Raw genomic sequence first — 17,960 nt, forward strand, 5'->3', positions numbered from 1 at the left:
GACTATTAGCATCACATTGTTGAATGAGAGTGTCAAATTACCCCTTGATTTCTTGTTTTACTGGTTATGAATGAGAGTTAATCTACAGTTACAGTAGATACATGATCTGTTGTGCCCATTGTATGATAAATGAGCACACAATGTGGAGTCAGATTTCTGCACAAAACCCATAGTATATTAGATGATAATATAGTACCTTGCTTCAGCTTCTTATAATTGGCCTTCTTATAGAGTTTTTTCACACTGCAAACAAACTGAATCATGGTTCTGTTGATCCAGACTGAGACCAAGTTGTGGTCTTTTGATCAGGACTGTGGTTCCTGTCATCTTTTACATCTGCTAGTTTGGTTTGGACCCAAACTGAATAGTCCAAAGGTCAAGACTAAACAAGGTACAGTAGCTGTGAAAACAAGTACTCTAAATGCCTCATATAGGTTCCTCTTCTATAAGCAGTTCCTACTGAATTCAGCCAGTTGTAAAGATTGTCAACATGCTTGCTCCCTTGACCCCTTCAGAACCATCGTAAATATTTTGGTGTGTCAACACTTCTCAGTTCAGTGGCCTGTGTGTGTTTAGAGAAACATGAATTTCTGGGCCCTGTGCCAGATACTGAAGTGTAAATACAGCGTTTTAATGGGCTTCCTGTGATTTAGGTAATCACTGCTGCTTTAATGTGGAATGTCTAATTAGCACACACAGGAAACATCAGATGTTGATGTCCAGATAGTAGGAGAGGGAGGATCTCGGTGAGCGGTTTATCAGTGTGGAAGTTCTCACAGATCATTCACACTTAAGTCGGGGTTCTCAGTCTGGCTGAGACTGTGCTGGTTGGCTGTTGTGAGGGCTGCGTTCTCGGGTATGTTTGGTTCGGTTCAGCAGCAGGTTTGAGGTCATGCAGTGCAAGAATTCTAGTTGTTTAGTTTTTGTGATGGATATTATTTGTTTTTATTTGCCATAAAAAATTGTAAAACTTAAACAGTTAGGAACTAAGTTAAAGCCCATGAGAACCTAAATCTTTTCAAAGTATATATATATTTTTTAAAGTTTATTTTTAATTGGGTTAATTTAACTTCTCTGGTCCTCCCGGGTAAATGTACGAAGTACAGGGTTGGACAATAAAACTAAAACACCTGGTTTTAGAGCACAATAATTTATTGTGGTGACGGACAGTTCTGGTGAAAACAGGAGAGTTGAGGTGCACAATGAATTCTGCCGTGATTTGATCAGCCGTGGTTTTATGTTTTTTGGATACAATCCAGGTTAGCACCCGAACATCCCTTTCAGACAACTTCCTCTTACAGTGTCCACAGTTAATCCTGTTGGATGTGGTTGGTCCTTCTTAGCGGTATGCTGACATTACTCTGGATACCGTGGCTCTTGATACATCACAAAGATTTGCTGTCTTGGTCACAGATGCTCCAGCAAGACATGCACCAACAATTTGTCCTCTTTTGAACTCTGGTATGTCACCCATAATGTTGTGTGCAATAACTGTGCTCTTACCCTGCTAATTGAACCTTCACACTCTAATCTTACTGGTGCAATGTGCAATTAATGAAGATTGACCACCAGGCTGCTCCAATTTAGCTATGAAACCTCCCACACTAAAATGACAGGTGTTTCAGTTTCATTGTCCAACCCCTGTAACTTTTATTAACATTTTCCCAAAGACAAATAAATATTTGCTGTATTTCAGTACAAGCACTCTCCTCTGGGTGTAGAATGGTTGGGATCAGCAAAATCCCAACCAACCAATCCCAGGGCTAACATAGCCTTGCCCTCTCTTCTTGTCTGAGCAACTGGAACTGGCAACTAGATGAGCTGTCGTTTAACAACCATATAAGCTAAAAAGTTCAGCCAGAGAGATTTTAAGAGTTTACTGAAGTTTAGTATTATAGAAGAAAATCACTATATATAAAAAAATGTTTGTTTTTTTAGAGACCTGAAGGGCAGTTTCTCAGACAGTGACAAGTCTTGGACTACACAGACTTTTGAAAGGAGGAATGAAAAAAAAAATAGTCTGTGACTGGGCTTAATCTGTGTCTGTGAAACCAATCTTACTGTCCAAGTTATGTAGTGTACTCAAAAGCTTTAAGGAGGATCAGAGCAAGCTTAGTTATAGAGATAGTGGTTGTCCTGCTGGGTTGTGTTAGCCTCCCTAGGGCAGGTTCTCCATGTACTTACTGCACAGTGTTCAATAACAATAAACAGCTTACAGCAACAGTTTATTATTAACAGTATCTGCCACATTCTTGGGATCCATGTTTTCTAACCATGTTGTTTTCCAGCTGTGTAGAGAAGAAATCCAGTGAAGCAAGCTGCAGTCTGCCATTAAGAAGTGTGAACTGTTGTTTTTATAATCAATGCAGCATGTTCAGTAATTGTGCTGTAAATCCTCCACTTCATAAAGGTTTGTGAGAACACATTTTCACAGGCACTAGCTCGGAGCAGCATTTGATTTATGCTAGGATCTAAAATAAAGCTGGTCTTTATTTTAAGCTTGAGTTTTAAGTTGAATTGCTGTGGGTTTGCTCTAGCCACAGGCAACAATTATTCATCTCTCCTCTCCTCTCCTATGCTCTGCTATTTATCTAGTGTGGCTTTCCAAAAGAGAGGATGCTCCACAGAGGTCTACAATCATATTACTGGTACTGTATAAACTTTAGGACATGCCTTAGAAAATGTCACACTTGCGTAATGTTCCCTCTTCATATGTTAAACAGTAGACAGCTGCACTATACATAAAACTATATATTGTGTGTGAGAGAACCTGCTTGCTTAGTAGAGAAATCCTTATGTACGTTTAGTTCTAGCGGCGAGATTAAATGAATAGCTCATTTCCAAAAGAATTAAATCAGCTTTAGTTGCTCCAGCGATGGGATATACAGAAAGTAGCTTTTAAAAATTAGGTCACGTAAGGGACTTATAGGCTGCAAGGAAAGATGAGCATAGATTCTGACGTAGGCGAAGTGGGCAGTAGGCCAGCCATGTGGCACGACATTTGCATCTATTTTAATAGTGCACGGTTGTAAACATCAGAATCATCAGAATGGTCTGTGTAAGGTCATGGTTAGGTTAGTTTCACTTTAACATATTGAGTGATATTGTTAAGTATCAGTATAATTTTTTTTCAATAGTATAACTTTCTTACCAACAGACTTAGTTTAAGGAAATATTGATATATTGACTAGTTTATGTGTAAAGATTGGTGTCAGACAGTGGTTCATTTTGTGTTGTGTTTGAAACCTGGCCACTAGATTGCAGTGTACCCTGTCTTTCGATCCCACAGTTCTGATTCCATAAAAAGCAAACTTTGCATTTACTCTGATTTAATAAATATAATAGCATTTTTTGTACTATGGTAGCTTTCCTAAAATTTGGTTTACACAACTTACAATATACCCTATAGTGACATTTGTGAAATTACACAAATAAAATACAAATGCTTCTGTACTTCTATTTATAATTAGTTAAATCCAACTAAACATGTTACAGCCTAAACATGTTAACATTTTTAAAACAATTTATACTGTATCATTTATGGTATTTCTGATATAGGATGGGTCATGTCCCCTATATTTTGAGTGGTTTCTGTTACTGTGGATTACTAAAAATAGCATAGTGTTGTTTTGTTGCTGGATGCACTATAATAGGACGTACATACAAAGCAAATTCAAATCAGTAATCTCTCATTGATATGATTGATATTGAACTAATTAACCAGTGAAGGTGACTGAAATCTGTGACTGAAGTCACATTCATAGGTCTGTTTGCACAGAGAGGGTTTCATAGTTTTTCTTTTCTCGATTGCATAAATTGCAAGCATTAATAAATAACCTAAATGTATTTTTATATGTAAAGCTGGATGATATGGCCAAAACTTTGGTTGATATGCTATTCAAATACTCAGTAAAGTGATTTTATTCATTTGCTGCACATCATTCAATTTAACAGGATTTCTCAGTGTTCTTAAAGCTCTTAAGAGCTGTATCCTCAAAATGTATATTAAAGCATATTATCAAAAACATTAGAAAATTTATCTTGATATGATAAAATATTGCTATATTGCCAAGCTCTATTTGAATATATTTTCAGAACTAGAGTTAAAAAATATTTATTGAACACTGAACACTGAACTTTTTTAACATCCCTGCAGGCTAAAACAACAAACAAACCACAATATGACCAAAACTTCAAGAACATAATTGGTATTATTAGTTTTTCTTTTAACATATGTGGACAAGCTTTTTGGAAAAGCTTTTTTTTTTCTTTTTTGATTTCAAAGTATTCAGAGCATCCCTATAAAAAATACAGTATATAACCAAATATTAACAGGGTTAAGTAAGCTTAAAATAAAGTAATATTTTTATATCTCTTTAGGAAATCAGAAATCATCAGAATTCTGAAATTTCCAACAGCATGCATTAGATATGTAATACATTTGTAATAATATATTGATTTTCTTCACTCTGTCTTAATTTTTTTTTTTTTTTATGTTTTTATACGTTTCTTCTTCTTTTTTTTTTTTCTTTTTTTTTACATTTGACAGTTTTCCTTAAAGTAAATAATTAAAAATATCAGCTTGCTTACAGGATTCTTGCCAATGCAATGTACCATCACACACATGTTTTGGCTCAGCCCATGTCCCAAACTTTGCAGTGTTTAAGGGGGGATGAGGGCATTGTGGGGGGCGGGGGTAAAACTCCAAAAGAGGCCAGCTCCTCTCCCCTCCCCTCTCCCCACAACGTGAGAAAAATAAAACAAAAGCAGAAATGCAGAGTGCTGCAAGCTGTCTCTTTCAGAGCCTCAGTCTTATGTCCCGCTGCCCAGCTAAGGACAATGAGCCCCTCTAGCGCAAACACACACACAGAGCAGCAGCACTACAAAACAACTAGTCTTCTGTCTGTTTGTGCAACTCGCATTGTTGTTTTGAAAAAAGATAAATTAGCTCATGTATCTGCTCTTCTCCCATCCCTGCTTCACACGCCCACACACACACACACACTCACATACACACACTTCTCACAGCAGAAATGAAAATCTGCTGGAATTTTACAGCCTGCAGAGAGAACTCTGGGGGGGATACGATTTACAGCTCTGCAGTGGTTAATCCATACCAGCTTCTCTGAAGAAAAGTCTCTCATGTAATCTCCAGTGTGGAGGAATTGGCCGTGGGAGTGTCAGTGTTTAAGCAGTTTTCAGAGGCGTATAAACGCCGTCCTCCAGAGCTTATTTAGACTGCTTGCTCTCAGAAAGGTTATTGGCAGAAATGTCAGTTTGAGTTATTGAAAATGTGAGTGGAGCCAATGAGAGACTCCCTGCTCAGGGAATTAGGCATATGGGGACAGTATTGATTGAGGGAGCTCCTTTGTCATGGCTGACCTTTTTGAGGTGACGGGTGGGGGGAAATTAAATAAGGTTATGTTTTGTCACTCTCTGCTTACATCCATTCAACTGAAATACAGCTCCAGCATGGGTTTAGTACAGAGTGATCCCTTTAGGCTATATTCAGATTACAGGGTTCATACGGTCATGAAAAACCTGGAAAAGTCATGGAATCTGAAAACAGCAATTTCCAGGCCTAGATAAGTTTTAGAAAAATGAAAATACCCAGAAAGTTTTAGAAAAAACATGGAAATTAGGTTTCAGTTTATAAATAGATTTTATTCAGAGAAAATCTATTTTGAGCTAACAAATACATCCATCAGATCAGAGTTAATTTAATAATTTAGTACTAAACAATAGAGCTCTCAGCATCTGACACATATTTTATTATTAAAGATTGTGCGTCAACGTTTTATCTGATTCATTTTAGACCTTCTATAATCAATTTGAATTATTGTTTTAGTTGACTTTTGTTTTTATTGTCCATGTCTGCACTGATACTTTAAAAATCGTATGGTCATCATATGGAAAATCATGGAAATGTACTGCATAAAACATGCGTGAAGCCTGAGATTAGAATGCTGGATCTGAAGGGCTTATCAGAATCAGACACCTACTGAGAGTGCCTGCTTATTTATCAAAGCAGATGTTCCTAAACTTTTGCAGCTTGCATCATACTGGACCAACCACAAAATGTTGTACAGCACAGTAATCAATGTAGAATCGGACTGATTGATGAGTTCAAATTGCCTAATTGTTTTTAACCATTTGTCTGCAATATAGATAATCCATACAATTATATTGAAACCTCTCATTAAGTATTGACGCACAGATGTTGACCAGACTCGCTTGACAGTATATGAGCTAGCTTTGTCAGTTATGTGACAATACAATCCCAGACCAATGAATCGAAGTTTGACCTAAATATATTGTTTTATTATCACACAAACAATATACATGATGTCTGTCACATCTTAAATTATGTTTGATGAAATATCCATATCTATTGATGATCTGTAGTTTGCAAAAAAAATAAAGACTACCTAGCAGTACCACTATAGCATATCATTTTTTCAGAGAATTGGTTACCATATCTTCAGGTAAAAAGTACAAATTTAGATGTAGAATTTATTGTACTGTGCAAACACATCTGAGAAGCTTACCTGAGTAGCTATTATGTTTTTATTGTATTCATTTTATTATTAGAGTTTTAATACTGTTGCAGAAACACTTACTGTTGTGATAAATGGCTTTAATCTATTTTCTTGTCTGTCTAAAAGCACTTCCACCATACTCTACAGTATTATATAGGATTTAGTAAGATGAATTTGCTAGTTAAACATTCAGGCCTTCATTTAAACCTATTTCAAGTGTTAGTCAAACTTTATCAGAGCATTGGAGACTCTTGAGGTTCATCCACATGCTGCAACTTTTGAATTAGGTTGAGTGTGCAAAATTTATGTGCCCTCAAATCAAACATAACTGTCCTTCTGTAAATATACTGTGTTCCATTTGTGTTTATAATTTATTGTATTGATTGATTGTGTGCCATATTATAATACAGATTGCATTAGTGTTTGATTTTCAGCGGAAATAAAACCTAGAGCACTTTCTCATGTGCTGACTCTAGATATCTCCATGACAACCCGTTTTAAAAGGCACTGTCCTCAGTTGCCACCAGGCATGTTGACATGGTTATTTATAGCTGGTGCCGTATTTGGCTGTGTGTGTTTAAAAGTAGCATCAGCATTGGTGAGCGTGCTTTTGTAAACAGTTTTGTATTGGGTTTAAAACAGTGGTGATACTGTTAGACTTTTGCTTTGGCCATAATGATTTACTGGTTTACTGTTTTCTCTGTGTAACGTAGTAAATGATCTCTCACAGACCACAGAAAGCTGTAAATGGGAATTCCATGTGCTCTTTAGGAACAGAGGTACTTTATTTTAATGTTGTTGCTGCTGCAACTGTGTTGATTATGCAGTACAATACACTATAGTGAAAAAGTAGTAAAAAGTATTAAAATATAAAGAGAAAGTGAAGTCTGGAGATGAACACCCGTGACATCAGACATTACAGCTGCACTGTTTGACCAGGAACTATTGACAGCAGCTATTCCTGGTCAATTGTTATGTTGCTAAATATAAACAGCAATAATAATCAGGATTATGTACTGTATACTAATTGATATACTATTACTAATCATAATAATCTCTATATTTAATTCCTATATTTCAAACAATGCTATATATTGGACAATGCAACATCCCTAATTATGATGCTAAAATTCAGAAAATCACTTTTTTTTGTTTTATTTTTTTACATTTTTCAAGTAGTTAAAGTAGTTTAAAGTGGTTAAAGCTGAGAACACAAAGGTTGCTGAGTGATTTGTTTATACTCCACTATAATACATGTAGTATAAGGGCTGGACAGTATGGCCAAAATTGCTTTATTTTGGGTAATATAAACAATAGAAAAGCCACTAGCCATACATAATAAAATAATACGATAAAATAATAACATATTGGCAGTCATATTGCCCAGCTCTATGTAGTATAATATATAATATAAATTATTACTGGTAAATTCTGGTGAAATTGTAGATTTGATCATGCATTGAATTATTTCAGCTTCAGTCGTATTTATATTATTATTATTTCTTTTTTAATCATTTTCTGTATTTTTTTCACCCAGCCTGAGCTCTCCCAGCCCCATCCACACCCCCAAAGACTCCATCAGCTTATTAGAGGAAAAGGGGCAGTTCTTGGACAGCCAATCAGCAGACATCAAATCTAAAGCAGGTACTTATTCTACCTTTCCTTCTGTAAGAAAGTGACACTACTGCACTGCTGTACTAAAATTCATGGACTTTAGTGTTAGTACTAATGTGTCAGGTCTGCTCTGTCCTCTGTCCTTTTCCTGTCTCTACACAGACAGTGTAGTTCAGCTTGTATTATGTGGCACAAGAGCTGCCCCAGAGCAAGAGCATGATGGGATGTGTGTGCGGAGCTGCACCTGGGAGGAGCAGCTGTGGGAGCAGCAGGAGCAGCTGGAGAGGGAGATGGTGGAGGCCAGAAGAATGGTGTCTAGCCTACAGGTGACCTGCTGGACCAATTCAGATTATCACACACTTGAATTTGTCATGCACTCTCCAGATATTTTCTGACTGAGGTTCTACTGTGCTGAATTTAAGAGTTGGGTATAAGACAAAGTAGTTCCATGAAATCATCCTGATTTTAAAATTAAAGCTAGAAACAAAAAATAAAACAAATGGAGATTTAACAGGAGGAAGAATTAAATGAAAGCAAAAACTAATTTATTATATACTATTTTGGTCAACATTTATTACCGGCTGATAATGGCACTCAAAAAGCACCTCTCAGCCAATCACATTGCAGGGTCAGAACTAGCTGTGGTATAATTGAGCAATTATACACAGTAGGGAGTGCTATAACGTGTATTATTGCTCAGTTATACCACAGTTCCATTATCACTGTTTATTAAAAGATTTTGAGTTAAAAGGACAAGAAAATATTATCTGTTTGGTTATAAACATATAGTTAACTCCACGAGTTAAAATAGTTCCATTGCTGCTCTGTTTGTAGCTATGCTGTTTGGTTTGTAAGCGCTGCATTGTTGCTAGGTTATCTGTATGTGGCGGAGTAATACATGGAGAGCTTCGATTACAGTGCATTACCGACTGATAACGGCACTAATAGAATACCTCTCAGCCAATCACATTGCAGGATTGGAACTAACTGTTGTATAATAAAAAATAAAGAATACACTGGTTGTAATATGAGTTATAAAATGAATTAGAAAGTATGCTGTTTTCTTCAGCAAAAAACATGGAGATGGACAAAGGTATGCATCATACTGCTACCGTCCACAAGAGGCACTAGACCTGTGGTGGCTTCGCTTTTGATAGATGTTGGGCTGTCCATGTTTTATATAGTCATTGATTTAAACAAATACAAAGTAATTTTTTTTTTATGTAAAGTATTTAGGTAGAGGGGGAGACAGTTTTAAGAACAGTATGCTCAGAAATCACATGATCACTTGTAAGGAGTGTATATGTTTTGACTGTCAATGTTGTGTTTGTGTGTGTTTGTGTGTGTATGTTGTATTACAGGCCTTGCTTCTGCATGGATCCTTACCTGAAGATGAGCAGGAGGTCTCTCTGAGCTTGGGAGAGGGAGTTGAAAATGCAGAGCAACAATTGGTATTATTTGTTTTTCATTTATTTTATACAGAACACTTTTACTACTGATGTATGTATGTGTGTATATATATATATATATATATATATATATATATATATATATATATATATATATATATATATATATATATATATATATATATATATATATAATTTTTTTTTTTTAATAGTTTAAGCTGTTTTATGTTTTGCATTAACATGTCATGATAAATGGGCCAATTATAGTGTGGCAAAAATACTGTGAAGTAAAGACCTTGAAAATTAAGAAGGGATTTATGCAATTGCAAAATGTGCAGTTTTGTAGAAATTAGGTTTTTTGCACGTCATAGGTATGTTGTCTGCATGCTGACTTTTTATTTTTATTTTTTTTTTTATTTAATTTTTTATCTCTTTCACAGTCATTCATAAGCCACTCTTGCTTAGTTCTAGCAAATACGATCAAGTTACTGTGTGGTGAGCTTTGTTCTCTCTCTCTCTCTCTCTCTCTGTGTGAGCGAGAGAAAAAGAGAGAGAGAGAGAGAGAGAGAGAGAGAGAGAGAGGAGGGGTACAGGTATCAATTTTCCTTCTTCATTCACCTGAGCCTCTGTGTAGCTCAGTCTCTGCTTCATTTAGTCATTTTTCTTCCCATTTCCTTACTTTCTTTCTCGTTATTTAGCATTTGTTCTTATATCTCTCTCTCTTAGATAGAGTTTTAATTGATCTGTATTAGTACACTGTGTTTAGTGTGAGAATAAAGGAATCCTTTGTTCTGTGCAGGTAATAATCCGCAGTCGTCTTGACCAGAGCATGGAGGAGAGTCAGGAACTGAAGGTAGACACTTTTTAATTTTTTTTAATTAACTAGCTTCTTTCGTAATAATACGCTTAAATTGTTGTGGTTCTGAGTGGTACTCGAGTTATTTTATTTTAATTACCTGCATATGCTTGAATAGCTACATAAAACTGCCAAACATAACATAAGAATGTGGTACAAATCAGCTGTTTTGTCTGTTTTGTGTTTTTATCATAATATATGTGTGAGCATCTTAGCTGTGAGAATATGTTACTTCTGTCTTTTTCCTCTTTCTGTTGGTTGTGTAACTTTTCTGCCATTGTGGTGGCTATTGTTGTTTCTGTTCTGAATGTCTGTTGTTCTCTATCTGTCCTGTAGAGGGAGCTGTTGAAGTATAAACAGGAGGCACGTAACCTGCAAGGAGTCAAAGTAAGTCACTGTAGTTTTATTGGCACTTTTATAGACTCATTAGCTGCTATATTAAGTGCACTGTAAGACTGAAAAGGGTTAATTTAGACCTATGGATGAAGGTATCAGAGCTGATTGGTGGATGGTAATGGTGTGCTGTGTGTTCAGGATGCTCTACAGCAGCGTATGGCTGTTCAGGAGACCTCCGTGCTGCAGCTTAAACAGGAACTCCTACGCACCAGCATGAACCAGGATGAACTGGCTGGACAAAATGTGAGTTGAAGTGTGTGTGGGTGTACGTGTGATGTAGACCTGCTGTTACTTTTGTGTACACTTGTAATTGAGTCTTTTATAAATTAAATTAATAACAAAAGAACAGGGTACCTGCAGTTCCTTAAAAAGTCTTAAAATGTTTTAAATTAAACTCCGGCTAATTAAGGTCTTAAATTGTCTTAAATTTTCTGTAAATTTGCTGTAGCTATTATTTTTTTAAACAGCACATTTAATGCCAGGGTGGAAACACAGTGGCCTCAGAGACTGTGGAAAAGACCTGCCGAAACATTTGTGTTGTTTTTCTGTTTTGCAAACAGATATGTACATATTTTTTCAACTTATTGGCCTAAAACAGGCTTTTCATTTTAGCTTATTTATATATATATATTTTTCATTATTCTTTATGGTTCCCACATGCAGTTCACTATGTCGATTAATGTAAAGCAACTTTACATATGTTGTGTTGGCTCTGTTTTGCATCACAATGGAACAAATTAGAAAAAAAGATAACAAATAGGAAATGTTAAGTTTTAATTTCCAATACAATAAATTATTTTCTACCAAAGAAATTGTGACTACATTTTTGGGTCTGAAATTTTTATTTATTGAGGTTTTAAAAAAGTTCCTAAAAAGCATTAAATTTGACCTTTCAAATTGTGCAAGAACCCTGAAATATGTTAATAAAAATGTTGGATAATGTTATTTTTTTTTATTTAAACATGTATGAAAATGTATTATTAAAAAGAAAATAAATCTACAAACACAAAATGAATGAATCCATATCAGTCTTCACTTAAAACATAGGATGAGTGATTTAAAAGTTATTAATAAAATATTATTTATTAGAGAATTTGCCTATTATTTATTATCACAATAAATATTCTTATTGGATCAATAATACACTTGCTTAAGCATATTGAGGATACCATCCATTAACCAAACTGCATTTCATTGCAAATACTGTAATTGCACAATTTATCAAGTGTGTTTTGCAAATTTGCAAATATGATGTATTGTCGCAAAGCTGTGTTACAAAAATTCAGGTAAGAGTCTCTTTTAAACAAGCTAGTGGCAACAGAAAGAGTGAAATACTTTGCAATACATTGAATTATAAATGAAGTTGCAATAAATTATATGCATCTGCCAACTAATAAATCTAATGTAATAAATACAGTGTAATGTACGTCATTGCTGGTTCATTCATTAAGAGTTTTTTTGTTTTTTTTAGGTAACACAAGTTATTTAAGCAAGCAAGACATCCCTAATATTATATTGTCTGTGTGTGTGTGTTTTTCTCAGGCTGATCTCCAGAGGAAGCTGGAGGAAAGAAACAGACTTCTCAGTGAATACAAGGTAGAGTAGGTCCTCATATTGCAGCAAACACAAACAACTTATATCTAAATGTACTTTATAAGGACATATATCTTAATGCAATGGTTGACTTGTTCTTATAAACAATTCATGTGTTCACACTGGCTTTGCAGAAAGAGTTGGGGCAGAAGGATCGCATGCTACAGCAACAGCAGCTCAAGCTGGATGATGCATTGCGTAAGCTTACAGACTGCAACAACCAGCAGGTATTGCTCTAATTGAAGGTCCCCAGGGCCGACTCAGGAAGCGGCATTGAACCTGATTTCTCTGCTCACACTGCTCTCTGTTCTGTAATCTCTAGGCTGAACTGCAGAGGGAGTTGGAGCACAAACAGGTGGTTCTGCAGGAGCTGATGAGCCATGAGCAGGATGAGGTAACACCAAAACAACTTACAGACCCTATAAACCTGCAGTTGTGTGCAGTGCAAGGAGATTTAATTTATATATTTATATATTTATTTATTTATTAATATTTTTTTTTATTTCAGATTCTTGTTTCTCAAAGCAATGGCTTCTCTCATCCAGCAGCCGTGGAGCACAGTGTGACACAATCACACAAAGGGGTGAGTGGGTGTCTTCTCTCTTCTGTTTGTGAGTACAGCCTTCAAAGGATCAAAGAGATGACCTTTAAATTAAACATTAAAGGTTTTATTATGTATTAATTTCATTGCTGAATAATTCTGTTCTAAATAGGAAGAATAGATAATAAGAGGACAAGCTCTGCTGAATATAATCTCCTTAATGTAGTTAATTATAAATTAATTATAATTAATATACAATAAACATACAAATTAATAATAAAGAGGGCTTTATACCTGTCTAGCCCACACCTGGAATTAGACATTGTGGCAAAAGGTTCATGTTTATCTGCTTTAGAGAATTCTATTCTATTTACAGTGCCTTGCAGAAGTATTCGGCCCCCTTTCCACAGCTCTTTCCACAGATACTTGATTGGATTCAGGTCTGGACTTTGATTTGGCCATTCTAACACCTGGATATGTTTATTTGTGAAACATTCCATTGTAGATTAGATTTTCCATTGTCCATTTTTCCAGAATGGTCCTGCATTTGGCTCCATCCATCTTCCCATCAATTTTAACCATCCTTCCTGTCCAAAACCATGATGCTGCCACCACCATGTTTGACAGTGGGGATGGTGTGTTCGGGGTGATGAGCTGTGTTGTTTTTACACCAAACATAACATTTTGCATTGTCATCACTGAATCTTAGAGATCCTTACTGAACTGGAGTGAGTTTGCTGAACTGATTGTAAAGGGGTTGAATAATATTGCACGCCCCACTTTTTTTAGTTTTTTATTTCTAAAAAAAATTTTTAAATATCCAATAAATTTAATTTCACGTCACGATAGTGTCCCACTTGTAGTTGATTCTTCACAAAAAAATAAAAAATTCATAATTTCATAAAGTTTGAAAAATTCAAGGGGGCCGAAGACTTTTGCAAGGCACTGTACATCGGCTAGACAAGCTGTGTTTGTGCATTTGCACAACTGTGCACAACTCAGCAAGGAGTGCAACTTCAAATAGCTAAATGCATTAATTAGAAGGGGTATCTACAAACCTTTGCACGTTTAGTGTACATCCTTTACATACTCTGAGTGGGTTTTTTCTGTGATGGTAAATCATGTCTCACTTGTTTTGTGGTTCAGGCAGAGGAGCTGCAGCTGGTGAGAGATGCTCTACGCAGTCTGAGGAACAGCTTTGCAGGTCATGACCCTCAGCATCACACCCTGGATACGCTGGAGCAGGGCGTGGCCAGTCTTATGGACCGCCTCTATGCAGTGGACTCGCACCACAAGCAAGAGCGAAAGGTGTCAATATTTAAACACACACAAATACACAATATCCTATGAGTACATATTGTTGCATGACTCAACCTTAGACTGTAAAAAAAACTGAGGAAAGTTTTTCTGACTGTTTGCAGGTGAGAGCGAAGTCTCCAAGACATAAGGCCCCTCACACAGACAGAGACTCCTGGCCCTCTAGCACCAGTAAGATTTTTTTATTAAATACATTTTTATTTTATTTATAAGATTGTTGTTAATAAAATAAACAATAATGTAAAATGTGGTCTTGATATTTTAAATGCTCTGATTAAAATATATACACTATATTGACAAAAGTAATTCACTCACCCATCCAAGTCATTAAATTCAGGTTCCAAACACTTCCATGACCATGTCTGTCAGGTTTTACTGGACAATAAGTTTTGACAGTTCCCAGGAAAACAGTACTTGTCTGACTGCATTATGCAAAGTGTGAAGTTTATTGGAAGGAGGGATTATACTGTGTGGTTGTTTATAGGAAGTTGGGCTTTTCCCCTTCAAATAGTTGACAATTAGCTTAGTAGTAGCATTACTGGACTGTATTCGTTTTCCAGACATTTAAGCCACCTGTCAGCTTCTACAAACATGCATCAGTCCCACAGGTTATGAACAATGTCTGCTTAATGCTGTAGAGATTTGTGAGCTACTAACTGCACTATGTAACTTTAGAAAAGCAGGCAGGACGTCACTTATAAGACCCACATAATTCTCATATTTGCGTAAAATCTGTTACCATTACTCCACCACCTCAGCCCACATGCTTCTTTCACTTTCAGCAAGTGGGTTCTGTGTTTCTCAGCTTGTCCAGAAATGTGTGTAAGGTTGTTCGACTTAAGGGGAGGCTGAAAGCACAAAGTTTAGTTCCAAACCATAGAGGGAGTGCAGACCATAATGCTGCATCAAGGACAGATGAGAATTTGATCAGGGTTTATGTAACTGATCCAGATTAATGGCCATTTGTCTTCAGAATTTTATTTTTTCTTATTAAATGTATTATTTAATTAAATTTGTTTATTTTGATTTACTTATTTGTCTAATTTGTTTCTAATTTTGTTTTTATTTTGATATTTAGTTTATTATTATCATCTATTATCATTCTAATCATTTTACTTTACATTTACTATTATTATCGTTTTAAGTTCTTTACTTTTTTGTGTTAATTTTGTTGTGGTCTTTTTAAAATTTCCTTTTTAATATTATTCATCTATATTAAATGTTGGTTTAAATTTTGTAATTATTTTATTTATTTTTTATTTTTCTTATTATTTATAATTTATTATTTAATATTTTCAATCCCTTTTAATCTGTAAATGCTCAGTGCCTGTGTAAATGAGGGTAACCCTCAATATATTGTGAAAATAAAGGTTGATTGATTGATTGATTTATACTGCATTTTACAGACATGTCTCTGTTCTCTGTGTGCCTTTCTGCAGAAATGTCCCACTCTCACAGCAGCCCTGCACTCAGCTCTTCAGCTTGCACCAAGGTCCTTTACTTTACAGACCGCTCCCTCACACCTTTTATGATCAACATCCCCAAGAGGTCAGTTAAAGAAGGATCTTGGTTATTCCCTTTATGTGAGAAATTGAATATGTCAGTTTCAAATTATGTATCTGTTACTGGCATGAGTATTAAGGAACACACCTGCTAGAGGGCAATTCAGAGTCACAAGATTATCACAACAACAAACATGAAAAATGGAGAAGTGAATTAGGATGTGGGATTTTATTACTACAAAAATACAAAAGAACTGTGGTCTAAACTGTGATGGTCTGTGAGGCCATTTAATACTGAATACAGAATGTGTGGAGAATTTACTTCACTTATATTGACATTTTGCAGTGAACCCTATGAATTATTGGCTTGACTTCACTTGCAATTAATATCTATGAGCTTACAGACAACATGCACAAATATGGACGAAAGTTCTCTCTGTATCTGTATCCATGTTTATCATTGAGCATACATAAATGAGCATATCTGCAGTGTGTTGTTCCAACATGGCTTTGCTATTCTGTATTAATTTGTGTGTATGGTGTGTGTTGTCTGTTCTCTCAGGTTAGGGGAAGTTACGCTTCGAGACTTTAAGGTGGCTATAGACAGAGAGGGCAGTTTTCGATACCACTTCAAAGCTCTGGACCCTGAATTTGGTACCGTGAAAGAGGAGGTATGCTAATATTCATTACACTTAAGTGTGATGCTGCAGATAAAGCAGTTTTAAGTTGTCTTGTATAACTGCATTATCCTTAATGACATTATAAACAGCTACAGTATTACACTATATGAGTGAATTGTGAATGAGTGCTCACTGTCTCCTTTAGGTGTTCCAGGATGACGCAGTGGTGCCAGGATGGGAGGGCAAGATTGTGGCATGGGTGGAGGAGGATCATGGGGAGGGCAGGTAAACTTACAGACATCTGAAGAATATGCATGCATTTTGTCATTTTACGTTATGACAAAAGATTACGAACATCAGATTAGATAAGAGGTTCTGCATAGCTGCATAATCGAGTAACCAGTGTTACCTCAGGACAGCTGGGAAACACCCACACCCACCTGTATATGTTGTGAGGTGTTATTTTGCGATGTGAATTATCAGAGTTGGAGTGAGGCCTGATTTTGGGTGGAGAGTAAGATAGCATTCCATATCTGAAGTTGTGCATGCATTTATCAATCCTCAATTCACAGTGTCACCTGTGTACTGTGTATACATCCTTTAAAGGTTTTAGCACCCACAGTGGTGTTAATGTGCAATGGGGTGGAAATAATCGTGACCTGCAGTGTTTGGCTAGAATTGGCAGAAATCACATCCACATATAATGCAAGAGGCCACATCCAATGTCACTGGAGATTTTATACTCCTTAATATCAGTGTAGGGGTAAAAATTGTCTACATAAAATACATAAAAAGTGTTGTAGTCATAGTAGTGAATAAGACCTTGCACACCCAACACACTGCACAACAAAGTGCTGAAAAGAAAGCCCTAAAACAGACTGTTTGCTTTTTTTACGTTCATTACGGTATTGACATCATGTAGAGCCTAATATTTAATTGGTTATTTTGTTATTTATTAAGTTCAGTTAATGATCTGCTCTTCAACTATTACCCATGAAGGAATTTCTTGCAAGCAAGATGTGATGTAAATAAGCTGCAATGAAAGAGCCTTCTCCATTTTTATTGTATTGTATTGGTTTTGATTTATTGTAATAATAAAAATACTGCATTTTTTTTTTGGTAGTACCCAGATTTATTAGGTGCCAGTGTACATCGACCTCCAGTGTTGGTGCTGGTATGCGTAATTAAAAAAAAAAAAACTCTGGCTTCCAATTTTTCACCACTCTATGGCATTAGGATGACTGACATTTAGCTGTCTAAATACAGCATCTAAAGCCCTATCTGGACGGGATTAGTTTCATAGGTGGACATCTGTGAAAAATATTTCACAACTTCTTCTCTGTGATAAAACTCTTGCATCTGGACGTCTGAAAAAAACACATACATGGTCGTTCCAGACGGGAATAAAATCAGAGAGAACCCCTCCTAAAAAAGAAAAATACCCCAGGACCCCCTGAGAAACTATTCCCGTCTGGGTAGGGCTTAAGGATATTTTTAAAAACACAATTAGACTCCTCCGTCTAACTCTTCCTTAGTTTCCTCAGCTCTGACATTTTTAATGACTCAAATGTGC

General features: G+C 35.9%; 1 protein-coding gene across 2 annotated transcripts in view; it reads left to right on the top strand.

The window, feature by feature from the left end:
* Positions 1-17,960, top strand: part of dixdc1b (DIX domain containing 1b) — a 38,844-nt gene that overhangs the window by 19,673 nt on the left and 1,211 nt on the right. For both annotated transcript variants that reach the window (XM_007254206.4, XM_007254204.4), the window contains 15 exons: positions 8,077-8,183; positions 8,316-8,479; positions 9,515-9,604; positions 10,362-10,415; positions 10,755-10,805; positions 10,953-11,057; positions 12,357-12,410; positions 12,542-12,634; positions 12,730-12,801; positions 12,916-12,990; positions 14,095-14,256; positions 14,370-14,436; positions 15,705-15,813; positions 16,330-16,438; positions 16,593-16,672. In XM_007254206.4, coding sequence (XP_007254268.2) covers positions 8,077-8,183; positions 8,316-8,479; positions 9,515-9,604; positions 10,362-10,415; positions 10,755-10,805; positions 10,953-11,057; positions 12,357-12,410; positions 12,542-12,634; positions 12,730-12,801; positions 12,916-12,990; positions 14,095-14,256; positions 14,370-14,436; positions 15,705-15,813; positions 16,330-16,438; positions 16,593-16,672 — 1,392 coding nt within the window. The remainder of the gene's footprint in view (positions 1-8,076; positions 8,184-8,315; positions 8,480-9,514; positions 9,605-10,361; positions 10,416-10,754; positions 10,806-10,952; positions 11,058-12,356; positions 12,411-12,541; positions 12,635-12,729; positions 12,802-12,915; positions 12,991-14,094; positions 14,257-14,369; positions 14,437-15,704; positions 15,814-16,329; positions 16,439-16,592; positions 16,673-17,960) is intronic.

Source organism: Astyanax mexicanus, chromosome 17 (assembly GCF_023375975.1).
Source record: "Astyanax mexicanus isolate ESR-SI-001 chromosome 17, AstMex3_surface, whole genome shotgun sequence".
In the NCBI taxonomy this organism is placed as follows: Eukaryota; Metazoa; Chordata; class Actinopteri; order Characiformes; family Acestrorhamphidae; genus Astyanax; species Astyanax mexicanus.